At 34.2% G+C, this 22936-nt stretch overlaps 1 protein-coding gene across 6 annotated transcripts in view; it reads left to right on the top strand.

Annotated features, from left to right (window-relative positions):
- Nucleotides 1-22936, top strand: part of Pcdh9 (protocadherin 9) — an 879135-nt gene that overhangs the window by 552897 nt on the left and 303302 nt on the right. For 3 of the 6 annotated variants that reach the window (NM_001346722.1, NM_001271799.1, NM_001271800.2), the window contains one exon: nt 13184-13259. The exons of 1 other annotated variant lie outside the window; for it this stretch is intronic. In NM_001346722.1, coding sequence (NP_001333651.1) covers nt 13184-13259 — 76 coding nt within the window. Of the gene's footprint in view, nt 1-13057; nt 13260-22936 lie in introns of all 6 variants that reach the window. 2 more of the 6 variants (NM_001271798.1, NM_001081377.3) reach the window with 1 other exon arrangement.

Below are 22936 nucleotides of genomic sequence, written 5' to 3'. Positions count from 1 at the left end.
TTGTCATGATGATAAATGTTGTGGGCATGAAATTTTTTTTGCATGTTTTTATTTAACCCACATTTTGAGTATCATCACACTGTAGTGTATTGTAACAATCTCTACCTTTGTAATTTTCTCTTCCCAAATAAGATTGGTCCCAATTTCTTCATGTGAGGTTTAATAATAATTCAGACACAATAAAGTTGTCAACTTTATTAGGATATCCCAGAAGAAACAATGAGTATACCCAAATATTGTAATTAATCACCCAGAATTATTAATCATAAACAGTAAAGATCTTTACATGTTTTTGATTTAAAGGTATTCAGGTTGATACAGAAAAAATAGAATGATCTTCAGCAGTTAGGACTTATTTTTCATTAACATACATAATCTTGAAAGCTACCTTTATTGGAGTTATAGAGTTTAGATTTTATGAAAGAGAACATAAAAATTCTATAATTCTGATCTAAAATCATTATTTAATATATTTTTGCAAAAAATTATAAACCATTACCATTATTTATTCTAACAATCCAGTGTAAACTTGGTACTCATACATTATTGGCCATTTTCTTTATTTGAAGAGTTTTCTATGAAGCTTGAATATCTCTGTATCAAGCATTAAATTCTGTGGTACTGGAAGCTTTTCCTTCATAGCTTCAACTACATGTGTAATTACTTGTTCCATTTCATTTAACTTCCTGGACTAAAGCCGATGAGTGGAATGACTGCTCCTCGGTATCACAAACAGTCCCTGAGAGAAAGCAGGTTAATGTTTTAGTTGAGTAACTGAAATAAGAACGCTAGAAAAGCTCTTGACTTATCCTGAACCCTCTCCTCTTGTCCATGTAAGAAAGAGACACATGTACCACAAGATGGAGTTAGGCCATCAATAACCTTTATGAATAAAATCAATCCTGAAATTTTCTGTCTCTCTCTCTCTCTCTCTCTCTCTCTCACACACACACACACACACACACACACACACACACAGAGTAAAACTGATTGGAGCAGGCAGTAGAAAAATGAAATATATGTATATATATATATAAATACATATATACACATTCATATATATATATATATATATATATATATATATATATATATATATATATATATTCATTCTAGGTATATACAGGCAAGATCTGAAAGAAAACTTTAAGTTTACAAGGTCCATAATAGTTATGAAGCCAAAAACCTTCAGCTTTGATTGATGCCTTATGGTTCCTTGAGATTGATGTTCATTGGCATTAAGACTCTTTAACAAATCAACAATAAAAGAAACAATCAAGTAGATGTTCTTACACACTTAAAAGCAGCATGCTTTATAAGAAGAGATAGTGAGTTAGACAGTGCTAGGCAAACCTTTTAGTTCTGTTATCTGTGCATGTGGCTGGAAAGGCTCAGACAGGTTCTGCAACTGGGATCTGATGCTCAACAGATGATAGATAAATCCAACGGTGCAGCTGATCCTGACAAACTTACAAGATGACAAGATGCAAGAAAGAGATATTGACCCTGATCATGGATAAACATGTGTGTGTGTGTGTGTAAACATGCATGCATGTATGGTATTTTATTATGTGCATGTTTATGTATGAATGTAAGCATGCATGTATCTATCTATAAGTGTATGTACACATGTAAATACACACACACACACACACACACACACATATATATATATATATATATACACACATAGGAAATGTATAAGATGAATTAAGTAGAAACACTTCATAAAATAAGGACATAAAGAAAAAAGAAATGTTACTTAGCTATATTTGGTGCTTAGCTCTTAAGATAAATGTGTGAGTGCAACATTAATGAAAATTATGAAGTACAAAATCCATCAAAGTAAGGCACATTTCTTATTAAAAAATACATATTGCTAGATTGATGTAAGTAAAACATTCGAGTTACATACAGTTGATAGAAGTGTATCGACCGTCTTATTCAGTCAGTACTAGCTAACTTACTCAGAGCTAACTCCAATATCTACTCATAGGAAGTGTCCTGTGACCACGATGCTTGTTTCTATACATTTTAGTATACATTTCTATGCTTAGACTCACTACTCCTTAGCATTATACTAGAGATATCTACAGTATTTAGTGGAAAGCATGCTGTACAAGTTTGTAATGTCGAGCAGGAGGCTGTACCACACTGTGCATGAATGCTATAGGCTGTACTACTTGCTTTGTAAAGTACATGGACTATGTTTGAATGAGGATGAATTACCTAATGACAAGTTATTAATTTGTATTATCACAATCATGGAGCACATGACTCTATATTAAGAACCATTCTAATTCAGATTTTACAGACATTCTGATATTGTTTCAGAGATATCTGCTCAGTGGAGAATTAAAACTGAAGTAATTTTCTCCTGGATATAATTGAGAACAGAATAATGCAATTAGAAAACAAATTAAAGTAGAATTTTTATATAGAAATTTGTAAATTAGAATATAAGTTACTTATACGCTTATGATCCTTAGTTGTAAACATACTTCACACTTCAGGAGTACCTAATTTCTCTTTTATGAATGCCACCCTGCCAAATTTCTAAGGAATTATACGTATAAGGTGTATGCAATGATGGGGTCGTAAGATCATATCCTCGTGCTAAAAATATACTTTTTTCTATCATAGTCTCTTAGGAACTGTTATTGATGCACTGACGTGTTTGTTCAGTTATCACTCAAACTGCCGGTCTGATGCAAGTCTCATAATTTTCCATATCTATGAAAGTTTACTACACAACAAAATGTCTTACCTAGTATTTTCTATGTGTTTTATTAGTCTATGAAGGCTGAGATATGATGCCTCTCCAGACATTAAGTGCTCTGATCTATTCCAGGAAAGGTAACTCCTTAATTCCCAAAGTGCCATCATCTATCTATCTCTCTTCTTCCATCTGTCAGACTAGGACACGGACTAGATCCGAAGTATGCCAATGGCTTGTGCTGTAAGATCAAGAATTGACAAATGGGGCCTCATAAAATTGCAAATCTTCTGTAAGGCAAAGGACACTGTCAATAAGACAAAAAGGCAACTAACAGATTGGGAAAAGATCTTTACCAATCCCAGAAGACTTCTTGATCCTTCGGTTCTTATAATCTTTCAATCTTCTCTTCCATGTGGTTTCCTGATTCTTAGGAGCAAGAGTTGTACTGTATGTGGATCTATTGGGTCCAGGCTTCCCATATTTTTGCCCTCTGCACTGAGCCCAGTTGTCTTTTTTTTGTAAAGTTATCCATATACTGTGAAATGAAGCTTGTTTGATGAGGACTGAGAGCTTCACTTATCTTTGTTATAAAGATAACATGGTAGAATATAAAAACTGCATTTCTTTTCCTGATTACTGTTCATTGTTTTACAAACTCAACTTAAATTAAAAAAAAAAAGGTTTTACATGCACAAAATCTCAACACATGTTTGAATTCCATACTTATGTTCAGGGAAACAAATTATCCCCAGTCTACAAATAACTGAGATTGGAGACTCAGTAATGCTTTCAAAGGGAAGATTAAAAAGCCACAGGGCAAGAAGCGATTATCACTGAGATGTAGGAGTGATTTTGTTTCAAATATCAGGCTCAAAGTCACAGTGATGTCTGCAGTAATAGTAGGATTTTTTTTTTCTTTTTGAAAGAAAGTCCAGCTACTTAGACTGTTTAGAACAAAGACTATTCAACCCAAGAGAAAAAATACTAGTTCTTATTCATGTGTATTCCAACAACCTCATTGTCTCTGTTTTCTGAAGATCATTATAAGGGCTCTGATTCTAGCAGACTTGTGGATACGACATATTTTACAGAGTGCAGGAGATTTTTAAACATAATTCCTCCAGCTTACAGGACCTCTCTATTTGATATCACACCTATTAATACTTACTAACCATTTCAGAAATATTTATATGATAGTTCCATATCTGAAAGTTATTGTTCAATATGTAGGTTGGAAAGTTTGCTGTGGAAGCTTTCTCATATTTCCAGTTTTAACCCTCTTGTGAAGTCTGTGACCATTCATCTGATCCTATTCAACCTTCAGCGTTATTGCTAAACTTATGATCCAAAAAGAACATTCCTCCATTCGCACTGAGAAAGGGTTGAGGTTGATCTTTATTTAAGCACCAAAAGCTATGAATTTAGAAGAAGACTATCCTTGAAAAGCCTCCTTTGTTCTCAACTACAGTTAATGCTATCTGTTATTAAAGAATTAGGCATATGAATTCTATAGTGATATCCAAGTATAATTTTAATGCCCAATATTATTATTGTAACCTATACTGTATACGTTATTATTGTTCACAAGAACAAAAAAGCAACACCCATAAATTTTTAAATATTGAGAAATAAAGAACAGTGTCTGGGGAGAGTGATCACCATAAAATAACTGCTGAGCAAGCATATCGATATGAGTTTGAAGTCGCAGAATCAAACAAACAAACAAAAAAAAGCCAGTCACAGTCATGGCTGTGGTTGTGCGATGTCAGAAGTGGAAGAGGTTGTGGAATCCTGAAAAATCCTTGGCCAGGCAATATCAACTGTCTTCAGCCATGAATGATAGTGCCTTTAAAAAATGTTCACATGGATGCAATCACATATGCATACTTATGCATGTTCATTTGCTAACACAGCTACACAAATAAGTAACTATACCATGCACAACACAATATCCACTCCAAAACTTAAAAATAAAATATATTGAGTTGATAAAGAGCAAAGATATCAAACCCTAAAAATGTCTCAAATAATATTATACAGGCTTTCAAGACATGGCGAATTTTCAATTTTTCATCACTTTCTCCACTACTGTGATTAAACTAATATTACTAACTGTACAGTACTTAGAGGAATGTTATAAAATCTGTCTTCTGTTAAATTTCTTAAATAAAGACTTCTTGTAATTTGAAGATATCAAATATACAAGACAAATTCTAAACTCTATGAAGTATTATTTTCTAAACAATAACTGGACTCTGTATCTTTTTACTTTTGTTTTTTATCTTTTATAAAAAGACTCTGTCTTGAAAAAGGAAGGAAAGTGATGGAGGGAAATGGACATCTACCTTTAGCCACCACGTGCATGAATGAACATGGAAACAGCCAGCTATGTGTCATGTTACTTTAAACTTTCCAACTCAGAGGCAATATTAATGTAACCTCTATGCATCAGAATGCGCCTTTATGTTTGCCTGTACTCAATAGGGGATTTTAGATTCTATATCATCAGTAGTAAATAATTATCTTATTAATGATGTCAGATAAATTTTTAAAAATTTATGCTTTAAGAATGAGAAAATATCATGCTCCCAGACATAGCAAGGGATGAGTTGTGTCTATTTATATAAGAGTTGGAATGTAACTTTTATATCATATAATGATTTATTTACAAACACACACACAGACATGCACCAGGATTATTTTGGAAAAATGTTATTTTCCTGATTTAATTTAAAATCTACAAGCACAATATGAGCTGTTCCTGTTCTTTAAAACCAACATTCAAATTTAAACAATATTTAAATGAGATCTTTCATAAATGCAAAAGTTCAGATTTGCTTGTATTTCCAGAGATGTGATTTTTTTCCTAGTACTTGAATGAAGATCAAATAAAGTATATGGTAGACTCTTAGCACTGCTAGCATGTAACATGTAGTGTTTATTCTTTGCCTGCCAATATCTATCTCTGTTTCTTCATCCAGACTGATCATCCACTTACCAATTTACATTTATTTTATCCTATAGTCCATATCTACCAGTATTTTATCACTTATTAATGAATCCAGGATTAGATGACATTCCAATAATTACATGAGCACATGAAAATGTTTGCTATGGTCTTGATAGACAAGGACAACATTCCCATGTGTTCTTCATTTCTTCTTCCTAATGAACTTTTACTAGAACAGCTTTAGGAGCACCTGGGAGAGAGATTCAGGATTAGGTGAACAGCATTACTCTGGGATCCTCTCTGTTTATGCTTGTTTTTATATCTGGATCTTTACTTACTTTTTGTGCACTGTGCTTGCTATCTCTTGTTTCTAAGAGACTTGCAAAACACACACACACACACACACACACACACACACACAAGCATTATGAGCAAGATTAAGGTCAATGGTTTTTCTCTTTGATCCTTTGCTAAATCAATTCTTATTCAGCTGCTTCCTTGAGCCATAGGCTGGCTAGTCAGGTATACTCTGGGAATTCTTGTTGTCCAAGGTCAGACAGGTGCACATTACATTAAGTAGTGACAGTAAAAAGAAACTTCTATTCTTCAACAACTCTAAAAGACTCTTAATGTTCTTTCTACTACAATAGCATGATATATTTAATAAAATCTAGTTCAAATACGTAAACATTTGTTATGGAAATAGTAATTTATAAGGCCATCTGAAAATTATTAATGTGAATTAATAGCAATTTTTCAAGGCTTTGAAAGGAATTGTATATTTTTTTTCATTTGTTCATGATTCCCTAATATAGTATGTCTTCAGATGGGTTAAATCTGTTTTTGGGCTTAAATATAATTATGACCTTGAAATTATTCTGAACATACAAGGAATAAAATACTCTGTGCATATGTGTGTATAGTTGTACGCATACAGCTGTTTATATTCCCCTATGTGGCTTCCATGGCTTGAAGACCTAGCTTATAATATATTATGGAGCTATAACATAAAAGCATGTTTTGAGTAGAGACATGCTCTACAATGGGGTTAAAATTTTATTTTTTACTGATAATTATTATTGAGTTTAATTCTACAGAAATGCATTTGGTCTCTGGTTTATATTACAGAAGTTAGCTAAAATGAGTTCTCAGATACTAGACACAAATCAGACTCAAATTCCTTTTACAGGACTGACATTTCAGAAAATATATTTCAGAAAGTTATCCTTACCCAAAGAAGCATCTCTTCCCAGTACTTAATTCCATACTTATACTAGTGACTTATATATGTTTACTTTAATAACAGTCATAATTTAGTATAATTTCTAATAAATTGCTGCAATTATCTTGTATGCTGATTTTGTAAATATGATGAGGGGTAGCCTACTTTGTCACATGGGTTTGTTTACCAGTAAGTGAAATTGGAAAGGACTCTTGCTGAGTTGTTTTTTCCACATTTCTGTACATATAATTTATAGATGTGAAAAAATCTTGTAGATTCACGAACAGCTGCTCTAGTTTAATTCAGCCGTTTTATACTTTGAATGCTCTGATAAAATACTACATTCCTACTGGGCATCATTTAACTGTGAGAAATAGGTTAAGGCCATTTCAGATAGCAAGAATTAAAGAATATAAGAAACACTGTGACCCACACTGTGAAATGTTTAATCATTTCTCTTTGTGTTGACCCTGGGGGAGCATGAAGGGTAGGGTCACATTCCCTTATTCAGGGGTGAAGTCAGTTTAAAACTTTTTTCCTTTTCTGTAGCATCCCACAAGAGAAAACTCAGTAAAAGCCAGATTTTTGTTTTATATTTGTTCAAAATATTTAAATCCAAAAATCAAGTCTGCTTACTGAAAGAGCCTGTAGTTTCTTGGGTTCTCAAAATATATCAAATAGGTTTGAAGATAAATTTACCTAAATTTCTGTCATTAGATTAAAATCAAATAGGAATAAAATTCAAAGTACTGTAAAAGTGCTGCTATGGGCTATTTACATTAGGGCTTCTATTATTAAAAAAAATCTTAATAGGTATCTAAAACATGCTACAAAGCACATAAAATACACATTTCCTTTCAGTAGCTCATTTTACAGTAAGGCATTTACATATAAAATATATCACATTTACATCAGTGAGAGTATCTCACATGCATTTTAAAAGTTTAAAAATGAAACATCTCAATTGTGGAGTCAGAAATAAAAGGTGACAGTGATATCCCCAAAAGAAACAGTGAGTAGCTGCAGCTAGCATGGTGGTTAAGTGTACAGCAGATACAATGTAGGAGGTGCCTCACTGCCTCTATCACGACGGCTGTAAGTAAGTGACTGCAATCATACACATCCTTAGTTGTATTTATTTGAGTAGGTAAGATTCAAAAATTGTTTTTAATTTGCTGAATCATCTGCTTTCCTCTTTGATTACTGGAGTTGTTACACACAGTCACCAAACACAAACTAAGCATTTCCTTAAAAAAAAAAATGAACAATGTAAATGTTAAAGAAATAGAGGAGACATTAACAGCAGTTCACTGTCCCATTGTTGCCTTTACAAGTGGCCAGAATGATGGGAAAAGAGAGTGGGCCATTGGAAAGTGCTCTGGTGGTGAACTAAAGCACCCCCCCCCTTGCTGGTTTGTTCCATTTCCATTGCCTGAATCAAGTCCAGTTCGCTTACATGAACTCAGTAAATTTTTATTATAAGTTCATAAAACATGGAGTGTCTACCTTCTACATCTTGCCCTGTACTTATTATCTTTTCAATGATTCTTCAATGTTCTTATTACCTAAGTCTTAGTTTTAAAAAAGTTTTAAATGGCATATAAAAAGAAGTTTTTGGGACTTGCAATGAAACTAGGCTATGCTAAAACTCCTTGTTACTCTTCTATTTTATATTTATTATTGTTGTCATCAACTCACGATATGCTTAAATTTCAATCTGTCAAATATATGGATTATTATGGCAGAAAGTTAGAAAATGCCTCTCCTTATGATACACTATTGCTTATGAATATGCCCTTAATAGTTCTGATTAAAGAACAATCAGCTTCTAAAAAAATTTACAGTAAATGTTCCCTTTTCTTGGACTGATTTTTCCCAAGTCTGTATAGTTCGAAAGAATTAGAATGGGATCCCATCTAAAAAGGGCATAGTTGGTAGTCCAATGAGCCTTAAGTACAAGTGGGGACACAGATTAGGAAAATCATTAATTATGTGATCGTTTTTAGAAAACTCTGGGATTCAATGATTTCTTCACCATACTTTCCATAGAGGTGGTCTCACACGCGCTATTGTCTCACCAGCAAGAACACATGCGTGAGAAACCGGATCCTTCTGCAGCAACTTTATTACACCAGTTTCAACATGAAGAGGAAGACCCCAAGCACCAAAAAGGCGCTGCTTATATACATACACCTTAGTGTGGCGTGTCCACATCTGATTGGCTGCTCTCCCAGAGCCTCATCACCACGCCCCGGGATGGGCAGTGACTTGGCACGAATTTACTCTTGCACCTGCGCACATTACTTGTTTACCAGTTAGGCACAGCGGAGGCTCATGATTGGCAATTACTCATGGCTCTCCACAGGGTGGGAATATGTTCTTGTAGATAATAGGCACTCACGAATTAATCATTAAATGAATAAATTAATTAGTAGCTAAAAGACTCTTCTGCATAAAACTGTATATTGTGAATTCCACTCTAGTTTTTGACAGTAAAGATCTTTAAAAATCTTATTTTTTTAGATTAAAAAATGTAATTGATAAGAGTAGAATATTAAATCTTTAAGTAATTTCCAGATTAAGAATAAGCCTAAATTCTTCATATGTGAACCTATCTAATGTAAATACTTTTAACACAGAGTAGGACATTAATTTAACTTGCCATTTTCAAATAATAAAAATGAATCATTACAAAATAATTCTGTGGTTTAAATATTTACTTTATCATTACTAGGGGGATCCTTTGGAATGATAATTTTTTAAACAAATTTGCGATAATGGAGACATTTAAAACCATAGGCTGTAGCGGTTTTCATAAAATATACATTAAAGACCCTCTTTGAATATTGATCACATTAATTTATACCTTGCAAATGTTCGTGAAAAGAGTCCTTGTACTACCCTGTACTAGAATCAAATTTGTGAAACTCTATCAAAATTTGTCCTCTGAAGAAACCTAGACTTCTATATGTTCCTCAATTTTAACTACAGAGCTTTGTCTTAAGTGCAAGTTCTTTTCAAACAATAGGGTCTGAAGCAACATCTGTGACAAAAGCTACATTTTGTGCTTTACATATGAAAATTTTAATGCTTAATGTTAGTGAATGAAAGCAAATACTTTTTGACTAATCGTGACAAATCCATTCATTTTGCACACACACATACATATATATGCACATATATATATGAAGATAAACTACTACAATTTCCTTCTACCGTGTATGTATATAATACTTCTATTATGCAGCAGATACACTTTTTATTTGTGCCTTTCTGATCTTACAATGCTCTATTGGCCAGACAATATTTTCTCATGTTTTCTTGCCAGAGATAGACTAACCTCTTTCTGAGCCAGAGCAAACGATCTAGCACGGGAGTTAAAGTATATATGTTCACTTGCTCTACACTCAGACAACACTTACATATCCTGGACATCTCTCAGAGAGCAAGACAGGAATGGGGCTGCTCACTGCCAAAATCAGGCTTAAACCTTCTCTCCTCTATGGAGACAAAGGTCCTGTCATGATAAAGCCAGTTAGGCTTCTGTTTTCCCTCCAGGGAACTGGCCTCTCAGACATCATGTGACAGGCAGTCTGCTAACCTAGCAGATAGTCTTGGAAGTCCTCTGACCCAGCTGAAGCCCTTCTTCCCTTGTCTGTTCTCCTCCTTTCCAACTGACTAGATTTAAATAAGCAATCCCCATCATTTCCATAAGCTAGCTGCCTCAGAACCAGTCTCTGGCCATTTAGACCTGCCATTCTCACCACCACTGCAATGGGTATGTTTGATTACTTTTATTCACTCCATTGAAGCCACTTACCAATTCTTAGTCTGTATAAATCTCCATCCTGTCCCTCCCCAGACTGAAAAATACTGCACAGTTCTGACAATAAGTTTTAGGCATCTTTGTATCAGGTTAATTAATAAATATGAATTATGATATCATTCTAATTTACAGTGTTTCATTGAAATTTTAAAAACTATATTTTTATTTTTCTATTCTCATTCCTAGCATTTAAATATCATAACTATACTATAATGTCAAAAATAAAAAATATTTAAAATATATAATGTAACATACGAAAGAGTCTACCAAGTTCATTATAATACTTTTAGAAGAAAATATTTCACTCATTATTCTTTATAATATTTCTAATACATACTAGATAATAAATAAATACACATATCCATATCGTAACAACTGCTAAAATAAGAGATAATTGCTGTTACATATTTTGAGAAATATTGCATGGAGAAAAATACTATAGCTAAAGCAGCATTATATTTTTCTTTCATATGTATTAAATGTAATTTCATTTTCTTTGAAATAAAGGACCCTTGATGGTATAGGCAGCATTTGAGACTTGTCAGAGGACAGTGTGACTTGTCCTTAGGTTTCTCCTGGATGGAAATCTTAGAAATCATTGCTGACCATCATATATAATGGCCAATGAGCTCAATGCCCTTGGTATTCACTTCATCCATAAAAGATCATAGCAGATGTAGAACATATTGAAGTATGAACTTAGGGGCACTTTTTCCTTGACAGTTAAATGTCAAGTGAGAGGAAACACAACAGTAAACATGGTAGCATAACCTTTGTTTCAGGAGGGCTGGTGCATGTCTGATGTTGCTATCTGGTGCAGGGCTCATGTAGGCATACAAGAGAACCTTCAGAAGGGGAATGAATGATGCTAATCCAAGAGTTTCGTGTAGAGGGAAAATATGCTACATGAGACACAATTAGTACCATTTATGATTATAGTTTATGGGATGTTGGTGTCAGTTCATTAAAAATGTACTGAACTATCAACTCATTTCACATAGGCCATTGAACAGCAATACAGTGGCATCAGCAGCTATTCTCCACGATGACTTTTAGCTGGATTTGAACCAGTGACTCATAGAAAATAGGTTGTGTTCTATTGTCAGTCTATAAAGGCATTTTATTGAGTTGCATTACATCTGCCTACTGAATTTGCTTCTAGCGGCATGCTTGCTTCTTTGAATATACTCTGTAAATTATCGCCTGAAAAACACAAATATTAAATGCTGGGAGATGGTTTTATTATACACCATCTATTCGGATTTTATCTGTTTCTATGTATTAGTGATGTCATTTAATCTCTATAAAAGTAATCATGTGTACCATCATACTGGAAGGTCTTTTGGCTGTGAAAGAATAGAAATTACTTTCAGTACTATAGTATTCATTTACTAACATATGCAATTCCCTACAGCTTACATTTTTACCCCCACATAGCTGCACGCAGTTTTATATCTCAAGTATTACATCAGCCCAAAGCACATTGACCGTGAAAACTGAACTCTGGTCCGTGCTAGAATGCAGACTTTTGTTGTACTAAAACACTGACTTTCACTGAAGTAACTATAAGCACACCTTAGCTCATTACGTGGTTCGTATATGCAATGCAGGCCAAAGCACTATACTAAATACATCTCTACTGCAATGTCTTTAAAAGAGGCTAAGCATAAAACCTGAGCCAGTGAGCAACTATAGCTCATTAATCACTCCCTGTCTCTGTTTTTAAGTTTTGAATAAAGTGATTTCCTTCAATATACATCAATAACAACTTAACATACCTTTATTATGTGTAGTAACAATTTTAATTATTTTTTTCCACGACTAGCTTTAATAAAACATAAACTTGTTCTCGTTCGATGCTACATTATCATTTGTATCATTATATTTCACAACTTAAAGGGCAAACTGAGAAGTAAGCCTATACAACAGCAACTGTACTCCATTGCAAGTCTCTCGGAAGCAGAGGGACTCAAAAATAAGCAATTATCTACTCAGTTCTGTGAAACGAATGAGTCCATGCATTTTGTATTTGGGAATTCCCTATAATTTCATGAGTCCAAGTATGCACCTTTATTTTTCTTAAAATTTTCCCAAGGTTTTACATTAATTTTATGTCCTCCCATTATTAAAGGTAGGCATTTGTTTTGGTAACTTGCCAGTTGTCCATTACCTAGTAAATGCAAGTGAAAAATGCTGGCTCTTTGTTCCTAGACTTGCATACTTTGACTTTATACTATATCATTTATGTGTTGTAATATTTGAATCTGTGTTCTGCTGCGCATGAGCCTGGTGCCAGGGAGAAGCCAGTGTTAACTGCGTGTCCTGTGGTCTTCTTTGTAGTCTCAGCGCCGTGTTACCTTTCACCTTCCGGATGGCTCCCAGGAAAGCTGCAGTGACAGTGGTCTGGGAGACCACGAGCCGGTGGGTAGTGGAACCCTGATCTCACACCCTCTTCCTCTGGTTCAGCCACAGGACGAATTCTACGACCAGGCCTCTCCGGACAAGAGGACCGAAGCAGATGGCAACTCGGATCCCAATTCTGGTGAGTCTTCTTCCTGTCTTCTTAGCTGGTCCGGTTGAGCTGTGTGCTGAAACTTGTTTACATGGTCAGTCACCCTGTTGTGCCAGTGACGGACAATGGGCTGTACCTGCTATAATTAATGCTATACCTCTTGATGTAAATGTAGTGTGATGCATTTGCTATGTTGACCTTTGAAATGGTGTGATATTCTTTTTAGTTTATGAGCCATTAAAGTGATTTTCAAATGTTCAGATATATATAACTGAAAGAATATTTTTGTTGAAGTATAATCTGGTGTCAAAAGGGTTACAGAATAAGCAGTTAAGATTGATAAAATACAGTTTATTAGAATATTGTGGATGATATCTAATAGAAATAGAAATATGTTTTTGTGTGTCTGTGCATACATATATTTGTCTATGCCCTTTGGCGTGCTATCGTCTAAAGAACTCTTTACACAGAATAAAGACTATTGAATGTGATGTGAATCTGTCTGAGAAAAAAAGGAGATAATTCTTTCATAAATTTTTATTCATGTTTTATGTTTTGAATAATTGAGTTTTGCATAAGTAGGTTGAAAGGAACGTATCTGGCCTACACCCTACATCATCCAAAGAGCCACATCCAACCTTGGAAATTGTTAGCCTCAAATATTCCCTTTAAAGCAGTACAGAATTCTCATCCTGTGGCTCTCAATGCCTTTGGCAAACCTGGATCTCCAAAAATATATACATTACAATTCATAACCATAGCAATGTTACACTTCTTTAGGGAGCAACGGGATATTTTTATTGTTGGTGGGTCACTAAAACACAAGGAACTGTAACAATGGGTCACAACATTAGGAATGTTGAGAACCACTGCTTTAAAGGGACTTCTGCCTGTCAAGGAGATCTTGAGCTAAGACTGCATTCTTATTGAGCCATATTTTTTTAAGAACATGTAAACAAACAAAATATCCTCGGTGACAAGGTAACTTTAAAAAGCAACTAAAATTATAATACTCCTTCCAGAATAATGAAAATAATTTCTATTTTTAAGAAAAAAATATCTTTTTTTTTTTCATGGTGGTAGAATGCCCTTGGAAGGTTCTGGGCAGAAATATTAGACATATCTTTGTATGTTCCCCCCCCCCCCACACACACACACTTTTTTTTTTTGTTAAGTGAAAGGAAATAGTGAGTAACCACAGCAAGAGGGTGTCCTAGCCAGAAAAAGAACATTAAATGACAAAGAGCACTCACATTCAAAACAGACAACGTGTCCTGCTCTTTAACCTGCTTCACATCAGTTAGCTAGAGGAGGAAGTGAACTTACGCTGGCTTTCCCATGAATCTCAAGCTATTTAGCACCTTCTGCTTCAGACATTACTGTGCCTCTGGCATTTCTGTGAAGTAGGAATATCTAGAGGAGGTCACACGCTCAGACAGGCTTTCTTAACAAGTTCCCTTCTGGTAATTCAGCTTTCACGTTCACTTACTTCTACAGTTTTGAACCTGTCTGGGCAGAGAGGTCTGTGTAAGTTCTTCCTTCTCTCGCGCTGTCCCACCCGTACTGCCTATGCAGGGATCTCATCAGACTCTTTTTCACTAACAACTGCTAAATGTGTGCAGTTACATCAGATCTCACTGCAGGCATTGCCCTTTATTCCAGGAAATCATTTTGAAGTAAATCCTATGTCATCATTTTCAATGTCTGTGTCTGGTCTGCATGAGCAAAATATTAAGCACATTTTATATATCAAATATTGAGAGGTAAAAATCTCAAAACCATATTCCTCGAAGAGAGTTGAAAGAGCTGGATAATTATTTTCTACGAATTTCCTGGCATGTTAGCTTTAGTAACTGATGATTCTAGATTATTTCATTGAGTAACATTTTCCAAGGAATTGTATGGAGGTGATGTGGATAGGTAGAGCTTATGATATTTCCGTTCAAACAGTTGTCGTACTCTACAATTTTCTCTAACTAGCACTAAGCTAAGTATTTTCAGTGTAATTTTTGACCACATTGTCTACGAGTGTTTGGATGCTCTTGCTTTTGAGTCTGAGTCAAAATAGCCACAGAAATACAAACATTAAATATCCTGGCACACACCTGTACCAGTTCTCCATAGACTGGCAAATGTATTTTACACAAGAGTCTGTAAGGTAGGAGAAATACATTAAATTCCATGTAAAGGACTTAGACATGCCTAAGAGTATCATCAATTTCCTTTTAGCTAGAATAATGAAATCCTTTAGAATCACACACAGTATGACAGAGGGCAGTGAGTTTAATCACTGGGTTTTAGAAAATGATGAACATCTGGGTAATTTTCTACTTAACTAATTGAATTAGAAATTTAAAAATATTCATCTAAAAGGAAAAGGTGGCTTTTAGGATATATTAACTAGGTGAACAAGATGATAGTTATTTTCTATTTTCATTGTCAGAGAATTATATGTCTGTGGTCATTCAGGGTAAACTGAGAAGTACCAAAGTACAGGTAAATTTAATGAAAATATAATACATTTCATCACTATTATAGAAAAATATATATGTACAAATTAGCATGATAACTGTCTTTTTGTCCTACAAGCAGTGACATATTACTACAGATAGACTGAACCAAAGTAAAAAAGTTTTAATTTTCAATCCTCACTTAAATATACATTTCAAACAAATTATGGTCCATGTTTTGCAATATGAATGCTTTATTAGAAACATTGCTATAAATAATTATTGATAACATTTATTTTTATTTTATTTACACTTTTTTCCTTCTCTGAACTTGTGTACTTGATAATGTCAGAAGAAATCATTTTATAAGTTCAGAGAAGAAAAATGATCTATAAGAAATTGGTGTGTTACTGAGAGTTGGTGAAATGATTTAGGAAAAAGTGGACTGGATGCCTTTTTAGACTGAAGGTTTTTTGTCACTATTTCAATATATTATCCCAAATCTTCCAATAAAGACACACACACACACACACAGAAGAGAGAGGGAGGGAGAGAGGGAGAGAGGAAGAGAGAGAGATAGATAGAGAGAGAGAGAGAGAGAGAGAGAGAGAGAGAGAGAGAGAGAGAGAGAGAGAGAGTGAGCACATTTTTGTCAAGCTTTTAAAGTAGGAGTTAGCTACATTGCCCCTGGCTAGATCTTTGTCCAATATGCCATGCTAGTCACACAATGACTTTTTAGTCCTAGACAAAAGATCTAGGCCAGTTACCCAGTGGGAAAAAATGGACAAGGTACTAAACCTGAGAAAAATGCACATTTCAATTTTCTTAAAGATGCCCCTTAACTTTTTATTTTTTTATAATTTTTAAAAATAAACTAGTGATATCTATTTTAAAATGCCCTAGAAATAAGCAACATTCTATTTGAGATGGGGGTTTTTACCAGGGGAGGAAGATGGTCAGTAAAAGGAGTTGAAATGGGGCTTCTTGGTAGAATTAGTCCTGGTTCATCACTGCTTGGAGATTAGACAATTTAGATCATCAATGAGTTGTCTGGAGTCATGGATTAACATGACTCCCACTTACACTGAAATTACAAGCTCCTTGTTAGTGCCTTCGAGCATCATTCACTAGAATACTCTGGAAATGTTATAATTGTAAACATTAGAAAACACTGGAAATTACAATCTTAAACAGCATAATCTTAAATTGTAGTGAATAAGTCTATGCTACGTCTTCTTTACATTGTCTAGTCAGAGTTGTAATTAACTTTGAGGAATTAGTGAAGTGTGATGGAGAGATGTTGACATACTAGTTAACGCCTGTCATCTTCCTTTATGTTTTAGTTGTGTTCATATTCCTCTGTGGACCCTACTTTCTGGACTTTTATATTTTCTTGAAAAGCTATAATTTTCTTGCAGGTGAAGTAAGAAAGTAAACTCCAGTATATGATGAATTAGAAATACTTGTTATGCCTTGAAGTAGTCCTATTTTTTCAAGTATATTAGATATCTTTTTTATTACTCTTATTATTTTGTAGTCCAGTTGTTGCGCCCCTTCCAGTCTGTCCTCCTAATATTCCTCCTCCAATTCCTCCTTTCCCCTGTCTTCAAATGGATGCCCCTCCACACCACCCACCAGGCCTCCTCACTACCTGGTGCCTCACATCTCTGGAGTGTTAGGTGCCTCTTATCTCACTGAGGCGAGACCAGGCAGCCCTCTTGTTGTATATGTGTCTAGGGCCTCAAACTTGCCTGGTATGTGTATGGTGCCTGGTTGGTGGCTCAGTATCTGAGAGATCTCAGGGTTCCAGGTTACTTGAGGCTGCTGGTCTTCCTATGGGATCAATATCCTCTTCAGCTTCTTCCCGTCCTTTCCTTAATTCAACTACAGGGGTCTCAGTCTTCAGTCCATTGGTTGGATGTTTAAGTATCTGTGTTTGTCTCAGTCAGCTATTTGTTGTGGGTTTTATTTATTTATTTTTAAATATTTAAAACTAGGATATTTATGTGTAACTAAAAACATTATGCATTTTAACAAATTACTATGGACAACTATTGCTGAGTAGAGAATATTTGGGGAAACTGGATTATAACTTATGTTCTTTCTACTTTTAAACACATATTCACAACTAACACATACCTAAATGGTTGCAAGAGTATATCCATTATTCTTTATTTTTCAATGTGTAGTTTTGAGTTGTTAACACTGTGCATTTAATAATTCATCAATTTTTGATTTTTTAAAGTAAATGTAAACACTGAAGATCCTTACATGTGTTATAATAAGGATCTAAAACCTACCTGAAAAGCCACTGTGTTAAAGGTTTTGTTTCTCAGTATGACAAGGAGACTCTAGACAATTAGAAACTGCATGATGTGGGAAATAGTGAGAACATGGAAGGCACACCCTGCAGGAGAATATTGAGAGCTTTCTTCTGGCTTATTTGTATTTTGCTTTCTCAGGGCCACATGGTAAGAAACATTCATCTAGCACATGATCTTTAATGGGATGCACCCCTTGGGCAAAGATACCTATCTTAGGGTTCTACTTCTGTGACTAAACAGCATGGCCGAGGCCTCTTTAGAAAAAAATGCATTTAATTTGAAGGTCTATCACTCAGGAATGGGCTGTATCTGTGATCCATACAAGGAATCAAATATGAAGGAAACTTCCAGTTTCTTTGAGTTTTGCCAAGCTGGAATCATGCAGAATCTTTACTCTTCCCTCTGTTATTCATTGCCACTTTATTTTTTTCTTCCATTTTTATTCTTTGCTAATTTCATACTGGTATCATATACAATGTATATAATATATATTCATTACATTTTCTACACCCTTTCTTCCCTCCAATACCTTGCTGGCCCCCAAATTCATGTGCTCTCCCCCCTGCCCCCCCCCACACACACACTTGAGTCCATCCAATGCTGACTGCCCACTCATCAACTTGTTCCCTAGGTTGTATCACCCTTTAGTCATAGATTTTTGGCTTCATTAATAATACCAAGCATGGCTTCCATCTTGCTCAGATGGTTTTATTTTATTTTAAAGATTATTACATTCCTTTTTATTCTTTCTTATCCTCCCTCTTCCCCCAAATCTCCATTACTTAGAAATATTTGTAAAGACTGCTCTTAAAGACATTCATATTTTTTTTGTTGACTGTAATGAGATAGTTCTTCCAGGAAGAGAAAGAAGCACATACTTGATTTTATTATCAGCTCATAGATGTAGATGTGACCCGGGAAACCTCTTACAATGATCGATATTTTAGTTTCTTGGCTATGTATAAAATTAATGAAACAACTTTAGTCATATTAGAATATATTGGAATTTTAGGTTGATTGATTGTGTGTATGTTGGGGGAGGTCTGTGTATCTGTATGTGTGTGTTGGCACGTGCATTTAGTAGCATATATATATATATATGTATATATACATATACATACATATACATATATATGTGTGTACACACACACACACACACACACACACACATACATATATATATATATATATATATATATGGAAGGCACACCCTGCAGGAGAATATTGAGAGCTTTCCTCTGGTTTATTTATATGTATGAGCATGCATGTGTCTTACATCATATGTAAATATCAGAAGATAACCTAGGTGTTCCTCTTCCTCTTTTATCTTGTTTGAGGGAACGTCTGGGTGTAGTTTGATGTTGCCTACACCGGGCTACCTAGCTCCTCCATTTCATAAGAACGCGGGGATTACACGTGTGCTGTATTGCCTTCCTTCATAGTTCTTAGAATTCAAAGTTGTAAACTCACATTTGTCTAGCAAGTGCATTACCTGTGAAAGCATATTTCCAGCCCCTGTCCTGGATTTTAACTGGATTTTGGTATGCATTGTATATTTGTTAAAGCGATACATTAATTACAGTTTGATGTTTAGAATTTTAATAAACTTCCAAAGCTCTGTTACCATTATTAAGTACAACTTTGATAGTGGACCAAAATTCATCAATGAAACAGTTATACTTTGAAGAGATTCCGAGTTAGCTTATTTTATTATTGTTGTTCTATGTTAGCTTTTTCATGTTTTACTTTTTTCTAAAATACAAAGTTTAAACATGGAAATAGTATAGTAGTAAGATTCAGTGTCTGAAAAGTATGGCATTGCATTATTTTTTCCTTTATAATTTTAATTTAAAATAAACTTTTCTTTAGTCACTGTTAGCTATATGATGTGCATACTTTCTACATTTCAGTATGGTTTAAATGATGGAGAAACATTGAACACATATCTTCCATAATTATGTCCAGATTTGTAGTAATAGAAAAGAAACAAATAATTTTAAAAAAATATTTAAGTAAGATTAAATCGTGCAATAGTTTCTTTTGACTCAGAGATAAAATCATTAATTACTGCTTTATTGGCAGATCACTAAAGCAAGTTTAACAAAGAGTAATGGGCAAGGTGGTGGTCAAAGGTTTGATGTTTTCACATCTGTATCTCAAGCTCACTTGGCCAACTGTTCCACAAATAAGATGCATACTTGGCAGTTTTATCATACTGAATAATTTTCTTTCTAACACTAGACAAACATATCCCATTTCCCAATAACAGTAAATCAGATTTCCTTAAGATCTGAATCTATAACATGGAAATAATCTTATAATGAAAATAACTTTGTTAGTATAAAAGTAGTCAAAAGCTTTTATATAATCATATCAAGACTAGACTGTTACTGTTACAATTAAGAATTAAGTCTTAATTTGTCTCACTGTGAAACATGAATAGTTAAACTTTGTATCTTTAAAAGTTATTTTTAATGTCTTGATTAATTATGTACAAAGTAGCAAATTATATTTAGTTTGTGAAATCTTTGCCTACCGTATATCTCCAAATTGACATGAAAGAATTTATGATTGCTATTCACTCAAGGAATCATTCCTGGGGCTAAATGTGTTAATGAAGTCTTAGACTACACTGTCTCAACCCGTCTTCAGTCTCTTGGCTAGAAACAAGTTGCAAGTTCCAAGTTCAGCAAAATTTTAAGGCTGGCAATTATAAGGTAGTCATGAACTCTACTATTGGAACCTTTATGGGTCATTCTGTCACAACTTAAATAAAATGGAGTTATTTGATACATCTTGGTATCCTTTATCCTTTCAAACTGCATATGATCCACTTAGGTGTTTATTCATTCTGCAAATACTGATAGCACTTCAAATGTGTGTCAGCTAGCACATGAGGTTGAAGAGATAGACATTAAAACCACAACTGACACCTTAAGCAGGTTGACACTAGAGTGAAGGACTTTGCTGTAATCTAAAGCCCATCTTCTGAAGGCCCTTGAAGTAAGCTTTTTGGAATATATGACGTATTTCTTGTATGACTATAAGATAAATGCAAAGCAAAAGAACCATTTCAAAATGAGGTATTGGCTGCAAGTAACAAATTAGAAAAAAATGCTAATGATAAGTATAAAAATTATGTTGTATTATAAAATAAGTACTGAGTGAGGAATGAGTAAAGAGTTATAGATGAATTTGTACTTTATACACACAGTAATGTTTAAATAGAAATTCTCTAATTCTGTATATATGAACATATATGTGTGCTTTTATACGTGGGAGTGACCACATGTGTATGGGTGTATGCCTATGTATGTGTGTCTTTGTGTAGGTATATGTGTGTGTGTCTATGTATAGGAGTTTATGTGTGTGTGTGCGTGTGTGCGTGTGTGTGCTTGTTTGTGTGTATATGATAATAGAACAGATTTCTGGCTGTTATAAAGACCATATATAGTTAGGCAATGTCAACATATTTGTAGCCTACACTACCATTGTCTTGAAAACATTGATTTCAAAATTCCAAAATAAAACTACAAGTATCTGTGTGTTTTATGGAAAAATTAAAATTTAATTATATCTAATTAAGTACAATAAATGACACTTCAGTGGTTCAAATATGTATCTATAAAAGTGTGTAGAAAGACAAATTGATACGAGATTTTGAATAATGGGCCTACCACAATAATGTCTACTTGTGTAACTCCGATAAAGGAAAAGAAAGAAATGAAAGTACTTCCAGACTGTATCCTTTATCACTTATTAAAAATGTATACAGAAAATAAGTTAGAGACTATGAGAGGAAAAGTCAGGTTATAATTAGGTTTTGAGGTTTGTAATATTGCACAAACGTTGCTAAGAACAAGGAATATGAACCTATATTATTAACGAAAAAGTAAAAATGTAAATTATGAATGAGTTTTTGGAGTAATTGTGACAATTGGAAGACAACGGAACTAACTCTATGATGTAAATCAGACAACTAGTCACCAGGATGGAGCAATAATATAAAGTTAAGAATGCTAAAAGTGGGAGAAATAGGTTATCCCAGGGAAAAAGCACACCAACTCATTATCCAGTACCAAATGGGAAGACCTGTAAACATACACACAAAACATTAGAAACATAGAAATATTTATCTATATACATACTATTTTCATGTAACAAAAACTAATGAAAAGGGAGGTCAAAAATTGGAAAGAGGGATTTTTTTTAATTCAGCAAAACAATTTTTGAGTATGCATAACTGCAAACAAATAAGTCAGTAATATTTTGCACTTGGGATTCTTTGTAGGTCAAAGTATCATGCATTAGTCTTGTAGAGAGATTTGTAGAGGGAATATGCCTCCTAGTGTAAAGTTGGGGTAATTTCAGCTCATGATGCTGTGCTGTGTGGAATATCATTTCCATAGCTGTTGTTATGGGATGATTTAAAAGGCCTAAAGAGAGCAGCACTCATGAACATTTTGTGCAATATTCTAGGGGAGAAAAGCTTTCTTCATACATTCTTTGGTTTCAAATAATTTGGACATGGTTAAAATGAAAGATAGTAACAATTGAGTGACTCGGTAAAAATAAACAGCATATGGATCTCATTAGCTAACAGCAAGGTAAACTTCTTATATCTTAACCCTAATAAAACTATAAATGGCAGGACCAAAGGGAAAGGGGACAATATACTATTTATAAAATAAAGCAAATACATTCAATTTCATCTTTATGCACATTCATTTATAACAAGAATTAATGAATTGGATTATGCAAAGCTTTGAAAAAACTTTAAGTATTGGAAGCAACTAAGCTACTTTTCTAAAATATTTCAACTATCCTACTGCTATTTTGACATGAATTTCTGCTAGTAGGCTTAAAAACATAAAACCTGATGTCACTGGTAAACACAGATGCCCATATTGTAATAGGATTATGGCAGCATTGC

This window comes from Mus musculus, chromosome 14 (assembly GCF_000001635.26).
Source record: "Mus musculus strain C57BL/6J chromosome 14, GRCm38.p6 C57BL/6J".
Lineage (NCBI taxonomy): Eukaryota > Metazoa > Chordata > Mammalia > Rodentia > Muridae > Mus > Mus musculus.
This window is presented reverse-complemented; position numbering and strand designations above follow the sequence as displayed.